Genomic DNA, 16,486 nt, shown 5'->3' with positions numbered 1-16,486 from the left:
CACAATGTGTCTAAATGGATAAAAGCAAGTTTTTCACTGGTTATTTCTACCTGTTCTCAAAACGACCAGGCTGCGCAGAAACTGACAAAGTTGCTGCACAAAAACCAGCAAACTCTGCCCACAGGCACACAACAAGAACCAGATGTGCCACTTTAGTTCTGTTTCACAACAACCATCCCATGACATATCGATGCAGAGGGGGTGTGGTGTCACGTGGACCGGTGTTAACCAGGAGTGGTTTTTAAAGGAGAGCTCACAGAGGAGGTTTCCCGAGATCTCAGCCCAGCATCAGCATACACACAACTACACACTTCCTACCTGGAGGACAGAGAGGATGGACGCTGCATACAAGAGGGTTAATGGAAACTACAGCCCAGAGGCAGAAACAGGGGACCAAGTCCCAAGGGTAAATCTGACTTATAGCTGACTTAAAAGCCATTTGTGTTTTCTTTCTTTTAGCACTACATTCAATTTCGTCTGTTTATTTGTGTTCTTTTTGTGGAGGTTATGCAAAGCAAACAGCCTTAAATAGCGATTCAAACCAGTGTGTTTTTATTAAAACAACAGTATAGCTGGGCAGAGCTAGAAAATTCGGGGTACAAGAGCAAACAAAGCAGAGAATTACAGTGAATAGAGGTGAAAAACAGCTGACAATAATGGAAAAAGTCAGAGTGCTAAACAGATGCAAGAAATGTCCCTACTCTGCAGGCTTCTGTTTTTGTTTGTGAATGACAAAACCACCCTTTAAGTACTTTTTTATAATCAAATAATTAAAGCTACAGGTAACTTTTTGCCAGATGGACCACGAAGTTGATATCTTTAATATCAGTTTGAGCTCTGTGTATCCATTTATTTAACTTACATCAGATTTCATAAGCAACATATTAGAAATCTTTAACTGGAGCCTGAATAAAAGCCATACAAAAGATGTAGAAATTCAGTCATTTGTTGAACTCTTGCAGTCAAAACTGTCCTTTAAAAACTTAATTTTATGTGGGTTCCTTTTAAAAAAGCATGGGACATGTTCAGTTTAATAAATAATTAACTGGGTTGTTATTTCTTCATCTGTATTTACTCATCTGTAAAACATCTGTAGAAGAAATGAGGGGATGTGTTGGGTTTTTGTGTGTGTTTATCTGAAACCCTCTTTGAATATGGCTGAGTGTGAAGACTTTGAACTTTACGTGCTGCCCTGGATGGCTTTAAACTACATAACATGCTCTCTAACTGTATATGGCAGGCAGACAAAAGGAGAGCCAAACACTATTCTAACAATTTTTAAATTCATGATTCACATCCCCGCACTAAAAGTGAATCTGTTGCATTTTTGTAATAGCTTTGCATTAACAACACTGTATGCACGACCTCATCCATGTTGTATTTTTATATAAAATCTGTATATTTATCTTAAATACATCTCTCAGCAGAAGAGAAGGGGCTCCATGTACCTGGAGGAGGAGACCAACAATAAGTCAGAGGTGATCTCCTGCATCTTCTCCTTAAAAGAAGAGGTCGGAGCTTTAGCCAAAGCCCTGAGGCTCTTTGAGGTAAACTTTTTATATCAGTGGACAGCCCTGGGTCCTAATGGGGTTCAGAGACAAACTGAATGCTAATTATATTCATGTACCTTTCAATATCATTAGGATTTCTAACTTGTTCATTTAGTCATGGAAAGCAAAATGCCAAGCAGCTCTTCCAGTAATAAACCATAGGTTGTTAAATTAATGTGTGAATGGTTCGGTATATTAATCTTTATTTATGACAGTGTCTGACTTTTGTGAAATGCATTCAAGAAGAATAATTTATTAAAAAAAATATTAAAATGTGTTTAGCATTGTCAGTACTTTGAACATTGTGCCTCTTGGCTTTCTTGCAGAAAATTAGATTCATAGGGGACCATTAAATGTAGAGCTATAGCCAGGCACTGGTTGCTGGTTAGGTTCCGAAGAGCGGTTCTGACTGGACTAGATATAAATAAAATGCTTCAAGCAGTAGCTATAATCTTACTAAATAACATTTCATCCATCCATATATCCATATTCCTCATTTCTGGTTTTTATAGCTCACATTTATATCTCATTTGTTTCATCTGTGTCACCTTAATTCCAGTGTTTCTAAGAAGCTAAGCTACAGTGTGTGCTTTAATCTTACTAATTAGCATTTTATATTTCATTTGTATTTTCTATAGCACCTTAATTCAAAGTTTTTGTGAGAAGCTAAGATAATATAATAATATATAATATAATACAACAGTTCTGATCTCACTAAGAATTTATACTATTTGTTTAATCTATATTACTTGATGCCACTCTTTGTGGCTGTGAGCTGGCTAAGCTAAGTCTAAGCTAAGCTATAACCATAAGCTACTTACCTTGTTAGACTAACAGGAACACACCCTGAATGCAGCCCACACAGGAACACCCCCAGTCTCTCTAAGTAACATTTTACCATCAAATGTGTGTCTCCTGATTCAAGTTTTTGTAAACAGCTAAACATATGGTAAGCTAAGGTACATCCAGTAGCTAGTTTGTGTTAGGTAGAAACAATTTGGCTGGTCTAACTGAAACAAAGTAATACTAATAATGACACTGATTTAAATAAATTCACATTTCTATATTATATTTGTTAAATTTTTAAGTTTTATTTTTAAGCTAAGATTTATTATATAGGAAAGTACAATGCAAAGTGGGGAGAGCTAAGCTATCTTGTAAAATGCTAACTCATGCAACAGCTAAGCTAATGCTTAGCTAAACTACATTTAGTTAGCTTATTTTAGCATTAGAGTAATCAGTTTAGCTTAATCGAACAAAGTCATGCTAGTAATACCTACAATCTCACCACATTAAAATTCTATGTCTGATATATTTAATCTATATGATTCAATTTCTAGTCTTTGTAAGAATGTAAGCTAAGTGACAGGTAAACTAATCCTGTACTAAGCTACCTTGTAAGATGCTAAGCTATGGCAGAGCTTAGCTCATGCTAAGTTACAACCAACAGTTCGTTAACTTATGTTAGCATTATAAGAAACAGTAATGACTTGCCTAATGACCACTAATCTCTCTAAATAACATTTGAAATCCCATTTGGTTAATGTATATCCCCTGACTGCACTCTGTGTGAGAAGCTAATCTGGCATAGTTTTGGAAGGCTGATTTTGCTTAATACTAATTACTACTGACTGTTACAAATGATATATATGAAAAGGTTATTGATCAAATGTAAAAATATTATACTCTTGTACTTTATATAGAAGGCAGTTTTGTGGTTGAGAACTACAGACAGACAAATTAAAATGTTTCTGGCAAGGATCCTTTTCTTTTTATACTTTGGCCTGTGCAGATAAAACAAATAAGAAACAGCTGACTTCAGTGAGATTTGGCCCACAGCCTAATTACATTTGGCCCGCGAAGCCATACCAAATTATTATTAGAGCTGGCCTACTGGTATTATACAGCTAATATATATATTGTTTAGTATTAAGCTTTGCTTGTTCCATATTCAGTTTTTCAGCAAAACTTGTTTGAGTCCATAAGAAGAGATTCATTCTTAAAGCTGGAGGAAGATTTTTTTTTTCAATAAATATTAATGTTAGCCCACGACATTGTTCCAGTTTTGAATTTTGGCCCACTGTGTATTTGAGTTTGACACCCCTGTTCTACCCTGATAGCAGCTGGGGGAGGACTATTCTCCGCCCGTGAGCACTTTGGGACGGGCGAGGTGCCCACGGCAGCACCCGCTGCATGTTGAGAGTAAAAGCGATACGCGCTTTCACGTCAAAAAGTTGTCATAAATAAGTCTCCAATAACACCAGAAAAAGTTGCCAGATTTGTCGCTAGTCGCTTTTTAAAAAAAAAGTCGCTAAGGGGGTCTGAAAACTCGCTAAATATAGCGACAAAGTCGCTAAGTTGGCAACACTGACTCTGGGGGGAGGGGGAGGGGGGGGGGAAAAATTTGTCAACCTGCTCCTTTAAAAAAAGGGTTCATGACAAAGCAGTTATGTTACCATAAGTTACTGATTAACATTAAACAAAACAAGCCACATGAGGAGACACTAAAAAATAAATCCTGGGAATGTTCCACTTTAGTACATAATTTAAACTAGTCATGTCATTTAAATACAATGGCTTTTGGCGAGGGGAAAGAAATGTACAAATAGGCTAAGCGCTTTGCGGTGTAGTTTTCATGCTCCTGGCTTTTTCTGACTCTTTAAAGGAGGAAACTAAACAAACAGAGCTTATCTCACATGTTTGTATATCAGTGGTTTGCAAACATGGCAGGTGCATCATTGACCTCAGCTGGGGGTAGTGATAAAGAACCAGGCAAATGCTGCTAGAAAATTCTCCATTCTTACATGCTGTGAACTGATTGCTGTGCTGTACCTATGTGAAAGTAAAGTAGTTTATAACATACTATGTTGAGGACTAACAGCTATTTTTATCTATAAATTCTTCTTTATGTTTTGTTAGGAAAATGGGAAAACAGTAGAGCAGTTTCTTGAAACATGTATGAAAATATAATGAGCTTAAATTTTCTATGACGATCTTTATTCTTCAAACTACCTGAAATCTCTTAGGTAAAGTCTTTATGTAGTCTTCAGGGATAGTTCTCCAGGCTTCTTGAAGGACATTCAAAGCTCTTATTTGGATGTTGGTTGCCTTTAGATGAGCTCACACTGCTTTAACAATCACTGATAGTGCTCCATTGTGTTTTTCTGTCCAGGTTTGGTTTTACAGCATTGACATTTTTGGGATCATTGTCACGCTGAAAAATGAATGGATCGTGAATGGATGAGAGATCAAAGTCTGATTGTATATTTCTAGGTTCATAATCACATTTACAGTTTTTACAGGATCTCCACCACCAAAGCTTGAAATCTAGCCCCAAACCATGACTGAGCCTCCACCGTGTTTTACAGATGGCTGTAGACACTCATTGTTGGACCTCTCTCCTGGTGTTCTCTTTCATAATAGTTACAGTTTGCATTTTGACACAATTTGAACCCAAAATTTTAAATTTCATCTCTCCATCAGACCTGTTGCCAGTGATTTTTAGACCAGGTTTTGTTTAATATTGAATACCTCACCCTTTTTTCCCAGTTTCTCTTCCTTAAGAAGGTCTTCTTGACGGTCACCCTTCCACTGTGACCATTTCTGATGAGGCTTCAGTGAACATTAAATGATCAAATGAAAGACCAGGTGGATCTCTCAGGTCCTGTATACAGGACATCCGTTTCAGATACTGTCCTGTTGTAGATTTGTTTTAACACATTAATTTGATAAACAGTCTATGGTGTGGAATCTGTGCATACAATGGTACTTAATGGTTTGTCGTACTTTTGCACATTTACCAAAGAAAATCAGTTTGATGTGTTATTACACAACATGTTATTGCTTAATCCTTCAAATCCCAACAACATCATTGGGTCATCGTGTTGTTTTTTCTTCTCATATCGATCTAAATTGCCTCTGCGTAGGTGACTACGTGCTCGTGGTAAATAGCGACTGGCAGCACCTTCATTGTTTAATCTTTAAATCTGACCTTCTTTCAAGTATCAAGTTTTAATTTTTTTTTAAATACATTTTGTATTAAAACACTATCATAACATATAAAACCAGCCATGAAAATTATGTTTTCAGTTCATGAAAAGCATTTTTGTGAAGAAAATGTTTTCTTCGTTTAATTTAATTTTCCACATTTTTGTGGGTGGAGATGTGGCTGTGTTGATTCTGATCAATACCAAGTATGTGCCAAATGCTTGTCTCAAATGCAGCTGTAAACATCAGGATCCCCTTTGAGCCTATGAACTCCCACTCTGCCGATCCTCCCCCTGCTCCACCCCTCATCCTCCCACTCCCCTTAACGTTTCAATAAAACACGCCAAACGACCCCCAAACTATCAACAGACCCCATTCTTGCCCAGCTGTGATGTAACACATGCTGAGTCCGCACACATGCTTTAAAGTAAATGATGCTGTAAAAAACAAAGCTTCAAGAGTTTGTGCTCCAGGACTTCATTTTTCTCTCCTGTTGTGTGTGTGTGTGTGTTTGTTTTTTACTTATATATTGAAAACGACTGAGCCATGTGCTAACGTTTAGCCACACAGCTTGGACAACCATCACGTGTTCATTCAGAGAGCCGCTCATAAAAACTGCCGGACTGCTTATCCACTCGGGTTTCAGTGCACATGTGACACAGCGGCATGGCTTTCTTGTGACGAGTCATGCTACCGACTGACCTTGACCTCAGCTGGGGTTATTGTCACCGGCATCACGGTGAAGGGACGGCTCGGAGGGGTACAGAAATGTGGCAGATTTGCCGCTGCACCATATTCGCTTCAGGACTTGGAATGGTTATGTTAAGCTGGACCAGGCTGCCAGTGGCACGCACATTGAATTATTTCTCTTTGTAGTCATGGACAGATTAATTATGATGACAGGGACACAGTTCTCAATCCCAAACTAATTAAAAATCAGAAACTAAATCTGTCATCTACATATACATATCATATTTTCTGTGGTGGCCTCACGAATGATTTGATGTATCACATTTTTTTAATTTATTAACAAAAATTTAAGTAATAATATACAGTAATATTGGGTTTTTAATTGAAAAACACAGTTTTAAATCACTTCAAACAAATGAAATTCAAAAAATGCCATCGTGGTCTCATCTTTGGTCGTGTCTGTAGTGACTCTTTGGGGGGATGCAGAACCACATGACCCCTAAAAAAAAGCCGAATAGGATCCAGATGGGAGAAAACGTGATGTTGGGTTGCTTACGCCCTCCTCTGCAGCCTATAGCAGACCAAACAAATAACACACTCCCTCCAAAAAGTTACATTAACGTGCACAAAAACAAAAGCACATTTAGGTGAAAAATTACCATATAAAATTCATTCACATACAAGCCAGAACTATTTTGCATGTTAAGATCAAGTACAGTTCTTGAATTTCAACCATAAAACATGGAAGCTTCCCAAGGGTTCCACAGTTGTGGACTAACTATTACAATATGTCCCACACGTCTTTACTAAGAGAATGCATCCAGTGTCTGGCTCAGCGAGTTCCAGGCAGCTGACCTGTGGTCTTCACAAAGTCTGATAGAGTGCACTCTAGTAGTTTACTAACAGCACACCACCCTCTAGTGATAGCACAAAGGCAGTGCTGCGGGACAATTTTCCACCTTGTTTTTAAACAGAAATCCCTCTCAAACAAATTTAACACTTCCGTATACAAAATACATGCGTGGATGAGCGTAAACATAAAGACATAAACAGCTGACACCCGCATGCCAACATCTTTCTTTTTGCAGGAGAAAGGCATTAACCTGACACACATCGAGTCCCGTCCATCGCGCATGAACAATGAGCAGTATGAGTTCTTCATCAGCGTAGACTCCACCTGCTCTCAGGCCCTGGATGATGTCATTGACTGCCTGCGCACACAAATCAGCGGCCATGTGCACGAGCTAACACGCAGCAAAGAGAAGGACACAGGTTAGTGAGGATGTCCACTGAACAAGAGCACCGTCAATCAGCAACATGATGAAATTATTAAATGTGAATATATGTCGCATGTGAATGTCAACTTACAGATATATTCTCGTGTTTAATATGCCAGTCATTTCAGCCTTTAAGTGCTAAACAAGCAATGCAATGAAGTTTTAGACTCATAAATCAAAATCTGAGTCGCTTTCATTTTTAGCCAAAGGATGGCACTAGGTCTCCAAAATGATTACAAGAGGCACGTGAATACCTGCAAATAATTAATTACAAGCAATTTGATAATAAACAAGGTCATTCATTGCAAAATAACAAAAAAATGTAGCACAATAGGGATTATCTTCTGGGGATCATAAATGCTTTTTGTCAAAGAGCCTTTTTCTTCATCTATGTAATTTTTAAGTTCATTCTGGTCAGGGTATACTCTGGAAATGATCAACATTGGTACCAGATGTACTAGATTATGTAGCAGACCATCGAGTTGACATTAAATAGCTGATATTTTAGTACAAAACACAGTAAACCTCGATGTAGATGCTTTGTCGAGCCTCTGGGGAACCTTGATGTCTGTACCAAATTTCATTGTGATAGACACCAGTGATCATCCTCTGGGGAAATGTCATTACCGTGCTTCATGTTAAGACACCCAAGAGATGTAAATACGTTTCACTACATATATATACCTTTGAGCTGATTCTGATACCAAAGGAAAATATGGGCGTATCCTCTGGGGACCCCTGATATCTGTACCAACTTTCATAGCAGTATATTTGAATTCAACACATAAATGAAAATGAAAAGACAGCAACAACAACCTACCCAGTAATAATAGAAGTAGTAGTGGTAATATTGTGCTATGTAAATTAAGGATTTTGGTAATAGAGGGAAATTTAGGGTATATTCTCTGAGAACCAGAAACAGCTGTGGTTAAAAAAATAAATAAATCTAAAAAGCTGACACCACTACAGCTGAAATGATCCATTTGTCAACCGGGCCTGATGCTGGGTGTTGAGCTACGCCAGACTTGTAATGGACAGCCAGTGTCGCCCATGAGAATGATGGCCCACTGCCCCTTTTATTAGTTGTTTCCAGAACGACATTAGTTTAGCTACTGAGGACCAACAGGCCCGGCAGGAACAGAAGAGTTTAGTGTCTCCGCCCCAGACTAACCCAAGGACAGAGAACATGCCAAGGTTACGGCAGGCTGAGACAGACAGGGCCACCATGGATCCCCTCTGACCTCGGCATAGACTCTGTGGTGTACTGGTCAGGGTCAAGTGGACAAGAAGGATATTTATGGCCAGTTTTGGAGACAGCCTAAACAGCTTTATTGTCTCTGCAGGGGCCTCAGGCTGGACCACACTGCCCAAATGCAGATTAATGATTGGGCCTCACTGTTGTTTGAGTGTCATAAATCCATATGAAAAAGCAGATGCCCCCCTCGTGTACAGCTCTGTTGAGTGTCAAAATGCCACAGCACTGAAAAAAATCTTGCAGGCAAAACGCACACAAGACTGTGTAACAATCATCAATATTAATGTGAACTGCAGCCATTTATATAAGTCAGGAATAAAAAAATATTCAGGCTTCAACTGATGATCATTTCCTTAAATGAAAGTTTTTTTATTAAGCACTTTTTACAGACAGCCACAAAGCGCTGTACACAAAAAGTAAAATAAATATGAGCATTAAGTGCCATAATAGTCAATGAAGAAAGATACAATAAGAAACAATAAAATAAACAGGTTGTTTTAAAATAAATAAATAATCTTAGGGTCATTTTTGAGCCATATATAGCCATATACTACGCAGATTTTCTGCAGAATCTCTGAAGCAGACACTTAACGCACAAAGTGTGGCGCAGATATGTTGGTTGACTCGTTTGAGCGTAGTGGGTATAATAAACACAAATACAGTCATTAAAAAAGTATTCCTGTATTAATATGACCCCGCTTGGTTATTGTAGTTGCTGAAATAGCTTGGCCACTAGATTTATCTCTGCATAATATGACAATAAAAGGGCACACAGATAGCCTTTAACCCTTTACCTAACACTGAATATTTCTTATGTTTTTAAAATATTTTCCCCTTCAGACACTGCACGACTGATCTGTTTGATCCGATGTTGACTTAAAACATAAATTATAAGTACTTAATGACTGTTGTTATCCTCTAGTGCCATGGTTCCCCAATGACATCCAGGACTTGGACCGTTTTGCCAACCAGATCCTGAGTTATGGTTCCGAGCTGGACGCTGATCACCCGGTAAGGACCGACTCATCCACCGCCACATCCTGCCTCTGCGTGCGCACGTGAATGCACGTCCACTCACGTCCACTCACGCCCACGCGCTTGCTTATGAAAAGCAGCGGAGATGACAAGGCCGCACTCCGCCATCCATTCTAATGGAAACTATCTACACACACAAATTGATGTCAGTGCTTTAATTGAGCCCCTGTAATTATAGATAATTGCTCCCTTTTGCCACTGACATTAAAGCAGAATGCATTCATCATAAGCTGAAAAACACTCTACAAAGGCTTCATTTGAATATGTATGTGCGTTTGGCCTTCCCAAAGGAGTTCCACCTTTGATTTAGCTCTGAGTGGCTCGGCTGCAATCATGAGATCTAACATGGCTTTTATTTATGTGTGTGTGTATGTTGTCAGGGCTTCACAGATCCAGTATACCGAGCTCGCAGGAAGGAGTTTGCAGACATCGCCTACAACTACAGACAGTAACTACTCCTACTTAATATATTTATGCTCATAGAGATGTTATGGAATGAGTTTGAGTAGTAGTCGGTTTATAGGATCACCTACTCAGGAAGTCTTATTCACATGTTGGTCAAATGCAGCGGACAAATGATGAAGTGAACTTTCTCATTGGAATAAACCAATATGTTTTTAAAAAAGAGTTTAAGGTGTAGATAATAATAATAATAACAAAAATTAAGTTATACTGTAGTTTTAGGGTATAGAGAGAGTATCGAAGTCCAAAACAAAAACACAGGTGAAGTAAAAGGGAAAAAAAACAACAAAAAAAAATATTTTTTTTGTCCTTTTCTTCACATTTAGTCTTTCTTTGTAAAGTTTTGTTTTGTTGATTTTATTGACTTAATATGTTGTAGACCTGCAGAGTATATTTATGTTTTCCACTTTTGTGGTAAAGGACATTGAGTCTACATGTACTGAAATGTGCTATGTAAGTTAAACTGACATTGATATATTTATCCAGTGATAAATTATCTATAAGAAAGCTGTTACAAATTAAATTATTGCAATATTTCCTAAAGGAATTGCAATATTTCACATTTTTTGTTATATATTAGATTATTAATAGTATCATATTATATTTTTTCAAAGTTTCTAAATGTTGATTATATTATATCATTGTTTATTATTTTTATTTAATTCTAATTTTTATTTTTGTACGGGTTCTACTACTTAATTCAAGCCTTTCTATGGGCTGTTTTTATTGTCTTTTCTGCCGTGACACAGCAATTACATAAAAGATTCTATATTTATTTATTTCATTAAAAAATACTATATAATTATTTATATAATATATAATATATGATATTTATATATGATATATTACCACTATATCATATTTTAAATTATTTTTTATGTAGAAAAAATTACCACATTTATTTTTTGATGCTACCACTAAAAATCCTCCACGTCAGACATTAGAAAAACTCTACATATAGAACTACAGCCATGGTGAAGTTTTTATTGCCGTTGATGTAGATGCTCAAAAGCCATCAATTTATTTTTTAGGTATGTTTACATATAACCGATAAAATGTCAAAAATTTGGTTTTAGCTGGATCTTTAGTTGCTGAATGAGACTTACAGGAGCAGCGAGTAAAATAAAACTGATATTTTTCAGGTTAGAAAACAGGAATAATGAGCTGTGGCTCAAAGGTTTGTTGGGTTCAGGGAGACTTGGGGAAACATCCACAGAAAAACTGATTCAATTTAAATCTAGAAAAATTTAAGGTAAACACAGTGTGGTGGTGTTAGTGTTTATCAGGGAAAACATAACTTCTGTTGTGACCTCTGTTCCAGTGGCCAGTCCATTCCCACGGTGGAGTACACAGAGGAGGAGAAGGCCACCTGGGGCACGGTGTTTAAGGAGCTGAAGACTCTGTACCCGACTCACGCCTGCCGTGAACACAACCGCGTCTTCCCCCTGCTGGAGAAATACTGCGGCTACAGGCCAGACAACATCCCACAGCTCGAGGACGTCTCCCGCTTCCTGCAGTGTAACTCCACACCTAAAAAAAGCACTTGTTTTTTATCACTCCGAGGTTAAAATGCAGACATTTGAAAAACTATGTTTAATAATATAATTTATAAATGCACACTATTAAAAAGCTGCCTAATTACTGCCTATAGATGGCAACAAAGCTGCTATAATATGTAAATTCTCTTCTAATGATTGATAGAAATAGACAATCTCTTTCTGTTATGAGTCACGCAACATCACACAGTCCATGAAACCCAATGCATGAGTCATCATTCAGTTCATTTGGCTGTACAGACCCCCACTTCCTCTTCCTCCCTCCCATCCATGCATGCTCTCATTCAACTCAAGCAACAAAACGCTCACTGTCTCATCTCTTTCATCTCCCCACCGCTCTCCTGCAGCATGCACAGGTTTCCGGCTTCGCCCCGTAGCCGGCCTGCTCTCGTCCCGTGACTTCCTGGCTGGACTCGCGTTCCGCGTCTTCCATTCCACGCAGTACATTCGCCACGGCTCCAAGCCCACGTACACACCTGAGCCGTGAGTGTTTAGCATAAAGCTAAACATTTAACATAAAGCTAATAAAAAATTACAGGTGAAGTAAAATCTTCCGTATTACAAGGAAGTAAACATTTCTGAATTAAAGAGCAAATTGTGTTTCTAATCCAGGGATATCTGCCACGAGCTCCTGGGACACGTTCCTCTGTTTGCTGATCCAAGCTTTGCGCAGTTCTCACAGGTAATATTAAAGAGGAGAATTAACACTTTACTTTTTCCCTTTTCTATTATTCAGATTAGACCAAGAGTGATATGAATTCCTGTGCTGAGGCAAAGAGATAGCACAAAAGATGACAAATCTCAGTTTCACCAGTTTATCCTGGCCTTGTCTGACAGCGTGAGCAGCTCCTCTTAACCCATGTGCTTTGATCCCACACAGGAAATTGGCCTTGCATCTCTCGGAGCGCCGGATGAGTACATTGAGAAACTTGCTACCGTGAGTACTGTGTACAAGGCAAACAGCGGTAATAGATATGAGCCTCTAATTATGAAAGATTGGATCAATCTAGACCACATTAAATAACCTGTTTCTTAATCTAACAGGCTATTCTGACATGTCGCTGCAGCATAAACACAGGTTTAATTAATAACATTAATTACAGTCCTCTTTGCTTTATAGAGCCTTTGGATTGTAAATATAAGAAGTGCATTTTGTCCATGACACGTGTTTACCTTGTTATGACATGGAAAAAACAGTTATTGTATCTTAATGCAGAAATTGGTAATAAAAATTAAATAAAAACTTACTTTTACTTACTTCATTTTTATGTCATCATCTTGTTTAAAATAAGATATTTTTTCCTCAGACATCCTCTGAAACCCAAAGCTTCCTTTTTTTTTTTACTGCTTGTGGTGCGTAAGTCACATTTCATGACCCAGGTGTGTGTCCCTCAGGTGTACTGGTTCACCGTGGAGTTTGGCCTCTGTAAGCAGGGCTCTGAGATCAAAGCTTACGGAGCCGGCTTGCTGTCTTCATTTGGAGAGCTGGGGGTAAGAGGAAGCCGAGTACAGCGATGAAGCACCTGCACAAACATTTTGCTTTCTGTACATTATTTTTATAACACATTTGCCTTATTGCACAACAGCAGGCAGTGGGTTAGTGGTCCACTCGGGTTCAGGTTTAATGTGTCACTGGGGGAGTTGCTCAGCAGGGCGGTGGTAAAGTGGTTCAGTGGGTAAGCACTCAGGTGGGGGCAAAGACTTCGAGGTCATGAGTTACATCAGCTGCTGTCAGCAGAGGATGTCCACTCAAGTCAGCAGAGTCTTAAATCGTGCCGCACTTCCTGTTTACAGACAGGAATAGAGATGCTCATTGAGAAAATAAAGCAGTGAAAAGAAAAACATTTTTTCTTTCAGTACTCTCTAACAGAAAAGCCCAAACTTCTGCCTTTCGACCCCGAGAAGACGAGTGTCCAGAAGTACCCTATCACAGAGTACCAGCCGGTTTACTTTGTGGCAGAGAGCTTTGAAGATGCCAAAGAGAAAGTCAGGTAGGACAATTTTTAGTTTTTTAGTTGTTCTAAAATTTACAATGCATGCGAGTCTTTAATCATTCATATCTCTCTCTGCAGGAAATTTGCAGGCACGATCCCCAAGCCTTTCTCAGTGCGCTACAACCCCTACACCCAGAGCATCGAAGTGCTGGACAACACCCAGCAGCTCAGGAACCTGGCAGACAGCATCAACAGTAAGCAGCTTTGGTCAAATTACTTATGACTAGTCGTCTGGAAATATCAAATAATAGATGTCTGAACTTGAATGAATGTTTGACTTTGAGTGCCTTAAATTTAAACACCAAGCACAGTGTGGGTTTGTTATGTACAGTGGCCCCAAACTCCAAAAAGGATGTACAAACTCGAAAAGTTTGTATGTGTTTTGTCTCTAGGGGCCACTGTAGGGTTATGACACCCAGCTGCAACATAAAGCTGAGACCGAGTTTAAAGAGACAAAGTCAAAAGTGAAAAGAATAAGCAGCCGTGAGAGCTGCTGTGGACATTTAGAACAGCGAAGCCGAGGTACCACCCACGGACTCTTGCATTGTAAGGTGGTCAGTTCAAGTGTAGAGGGGTGTAAGGGTTCATCACTCTATAGTCGGCACAGCAGGACATTAGCGAGCCATCTGTGTTGGATGTAACAGGGCTATTTTTGTCTAATCGCCTGCTTATGAAATTCTATTGACACTTTCCTCTTGTTAGATGGAAATAAATGATGTTCCTGGGTTGTTGTGATGATATGGAGCTTTGGCTAGACCTGAACACAACCATACAATCAGCCAAAGGCCCACAGACCTGGATATATACACTCAAAGGACTAATCAGGGAAATGCATGCAGCGTGAGACACAGGTGAAAATAATCAAGACAATGAAATGGACAGGAAGTGGAACCAAAACAAGGCCTGGGAGTAAACCGTCAAAATACAAGAGAAACAACCCAAATGACACAGGCTTTTCTCACCTCCAGTTTTTACCACCTCGTCTCCTCCGTCCTAGAATAGAATAAAATAGAATGTTTATAGTTAGATGTTTATATAAAGATGTTTTTATTTTCACGTGTACAGCGGTAATTAGGTGCAATTTGAACACTATATAAAAACACTATATAAAAACAATAAAGTATATGAAAATATATTAGACATAACAATAAGTAAAAGATAAAAAGTAATCTTTCTCCGATATTACAGCATTTATTGCTTGTACAGCTCTGGGATAGAAACTGTTTTTCAGTCAGTTTGTCTTCATTTTATTTGTTCTGTACTGTCAGCCTGACGGTAACAGCCAAATACTAGCTGACCATGGTGATCGATCCATTGTGATATTATTAACCTCTTTGAGGCAGCAGGAACTGCCTGATCTTTCAGACATAGGAGGGGGCATCCAGTGAATTATAGGACTGTGTGGATGTTGCAGCAGAAACATAGAAACAATATGTTAATATGACCTCTGTGGAGCTGTGGTAGAAGGACACTAATGGTCTTTGAGAGATGTTCTTCTTGAGGGTCCTCAGGAAGTAAAATCACCAGCTCTGTGGTGTTTTTACACACTAAGTTAGTGTTATAGCTTCAGTGTGTAAAAGTAGGCAACGTGGCACACAGTATGGTGGGATGACTCTTTAAACAGCTCATGTGTGCAATTAAAACAATACTCCACCATATTGTGAATGTTATTAAAAGCCATAAATAAATAAAAGCCATAAATATGAAAGCATGCGATGAGCATTAACATACAGCAGTAGTTGTTCCCCTGACTCTTCTATTTTCTTCTGTTTCAGGTGAGATGGGGAAATTGTGCGAAGCCCTGCGGAAGCTGGAGTAACAGGACAGGAGATCAGACTTGGAGAACCCTCCTGACAATTTCTTCTTGGCTTCTTTAAACATCATGCTTAGAGATTCAACTTCTTTGTATTAAAACACATACGCAAGTCAGATAGTGACCATATTCTTAGAATTCAGGTAATAGGAAACATGGGCCCGTTACTTATGGAGAATAGTAAGTTTATAACCTCATTAATGTTACGTGAGGAATAGCTTTTCAAAATAAGAGCATTGTATAATAAACATTTCTTTGTTAGCTAACTGCATTAATCAGGTTGTTATGCTTTTCAAAATGACAGGAGGCTTTCTGTTATTATATTTCATTTAATCTGGATTAATTAAATGTTTTGTATATGCATGACAGTTTTTAATAAATATCTCTTCAGTCTGACTGTACTTCCTGTGTCTACTGTCAGCTAATATTCCTCTAGTGAGGGGAAAAAACGAATGCCCACTTGGGGTTGGCTTCATAGACTCCAGCTCCAGCAAAGAATAATTTTGTCCTCTTTGGATAGTTTTACTTTCTGTATTCATAAGTCTTGATGGGGTGCATTTTTTATTACTCATTCATTTCTAGCTGGGGTCACTCATTGTGCCTTTTAAAGTGTTATTAATGGTATCATCATTCTAAAAATTAAGTCTTCATGCTCCAGTTTTGCTAATATTGTCACTTAGTACCAGAGCAGGCTCAAAGTATAATGGGGGCCTTAAATGTTGAGATGTGCTGTGCTCCCCAGCACCATTTAAAAAATTCTGTTTAACACTAATTAGCAGCTATCTGTGCCCGTGAGTCGCATCTGTACAGTTCATCGGTTTAGCTCTTAGCGCTTCACCTTTCTTCCAAATATGGTCGCTTCTGGCT

General features: G+C 38.5%; 1 protein-coding gene across 2 annotated transcripts; it reads left to right on the top strand.

Annotated features, from left to right (window-relative positions):
- The first annotated feature begins 258 nt into the window (after nt 1-258).
- Nucleotides 259-16,032, top strand: pah (phenylalanine hydroxylase). Of its 2 annotated transcripts, none has more exons than XM_084909308.1 (13): nt 259-406; nt 1,428-1,547; nt 7,316-7,499; nt 9,682-9,770; nt 10,175-10,242; nt 11,578-11,774; nt 12,160-12,295; nt 12,425-12,494; nt 12,693-12,749; nt 13,208-13,303; nt 13,670-13,803; nt 13,885-14,000; nt 15,582-16,032. In XM_084909308.1, exons 1-13 carry the CDS (start codon nt 335-337, stop codon nt 15,623-15,625), a joined length of 1,383 nt encoding a protein of 460 aa, XP_084765434.1. In that variant the 5' UTR covers nt 259-334; the 3' UTR covers nt 15,626-16,032. The 2 variants fall into 2 exon arrangements, with proteins under 2 accessions (XP_084765434.1, XP_084765433.1); XM_084909307.1 differs by having other exon boundaries at nt 1,425-1,547.
- The last annotated feature ends 454 nt before the right edge of the window (nt 16,033-16,486 follow it).

The sequence above is a fragment of the Perissodus microlepis genome, chromosome 17, assembly GCF_051167445.1.
Source record: "Perissodus microlepis isolate ML-2025 ecotype Zambia chromosome 17, ASM5116744v1, whole genome shotgun sequence".
Taxonomy (NCBI): domain Eukaryota; kingdom Metazoa; phylum Chordata; class Actinopteri; order Cichliformes; family Cichlidae; genus Perissodus; species Perissodus microlepis.
This window is presented reverse-complemented; position numbering and strand designations above follow the sequence as displayed.

Coding starts and splice junctions, on each gene's coding strand:
- pah (XM_084909307.1), top strand. CDS start 335: ATGGACGCTGCATACAAGAGGGTTAATGGAAACTACAGCCCAGAGGCA. Junction 407..1,424: donor CAGGGGACCAAGTCCCAAGG/GTAAATCTGACT, acceptor TACATCTCTCAG/CAGAAGAGAAGGGGCTCCAT. Junction 12,495..12,692: donor GCTTTGCGCAGTTCTCACAG/GTAATATTAAAG, acceptor GATCCCACACAG/GAAATTGGCCTTGCATCTCT.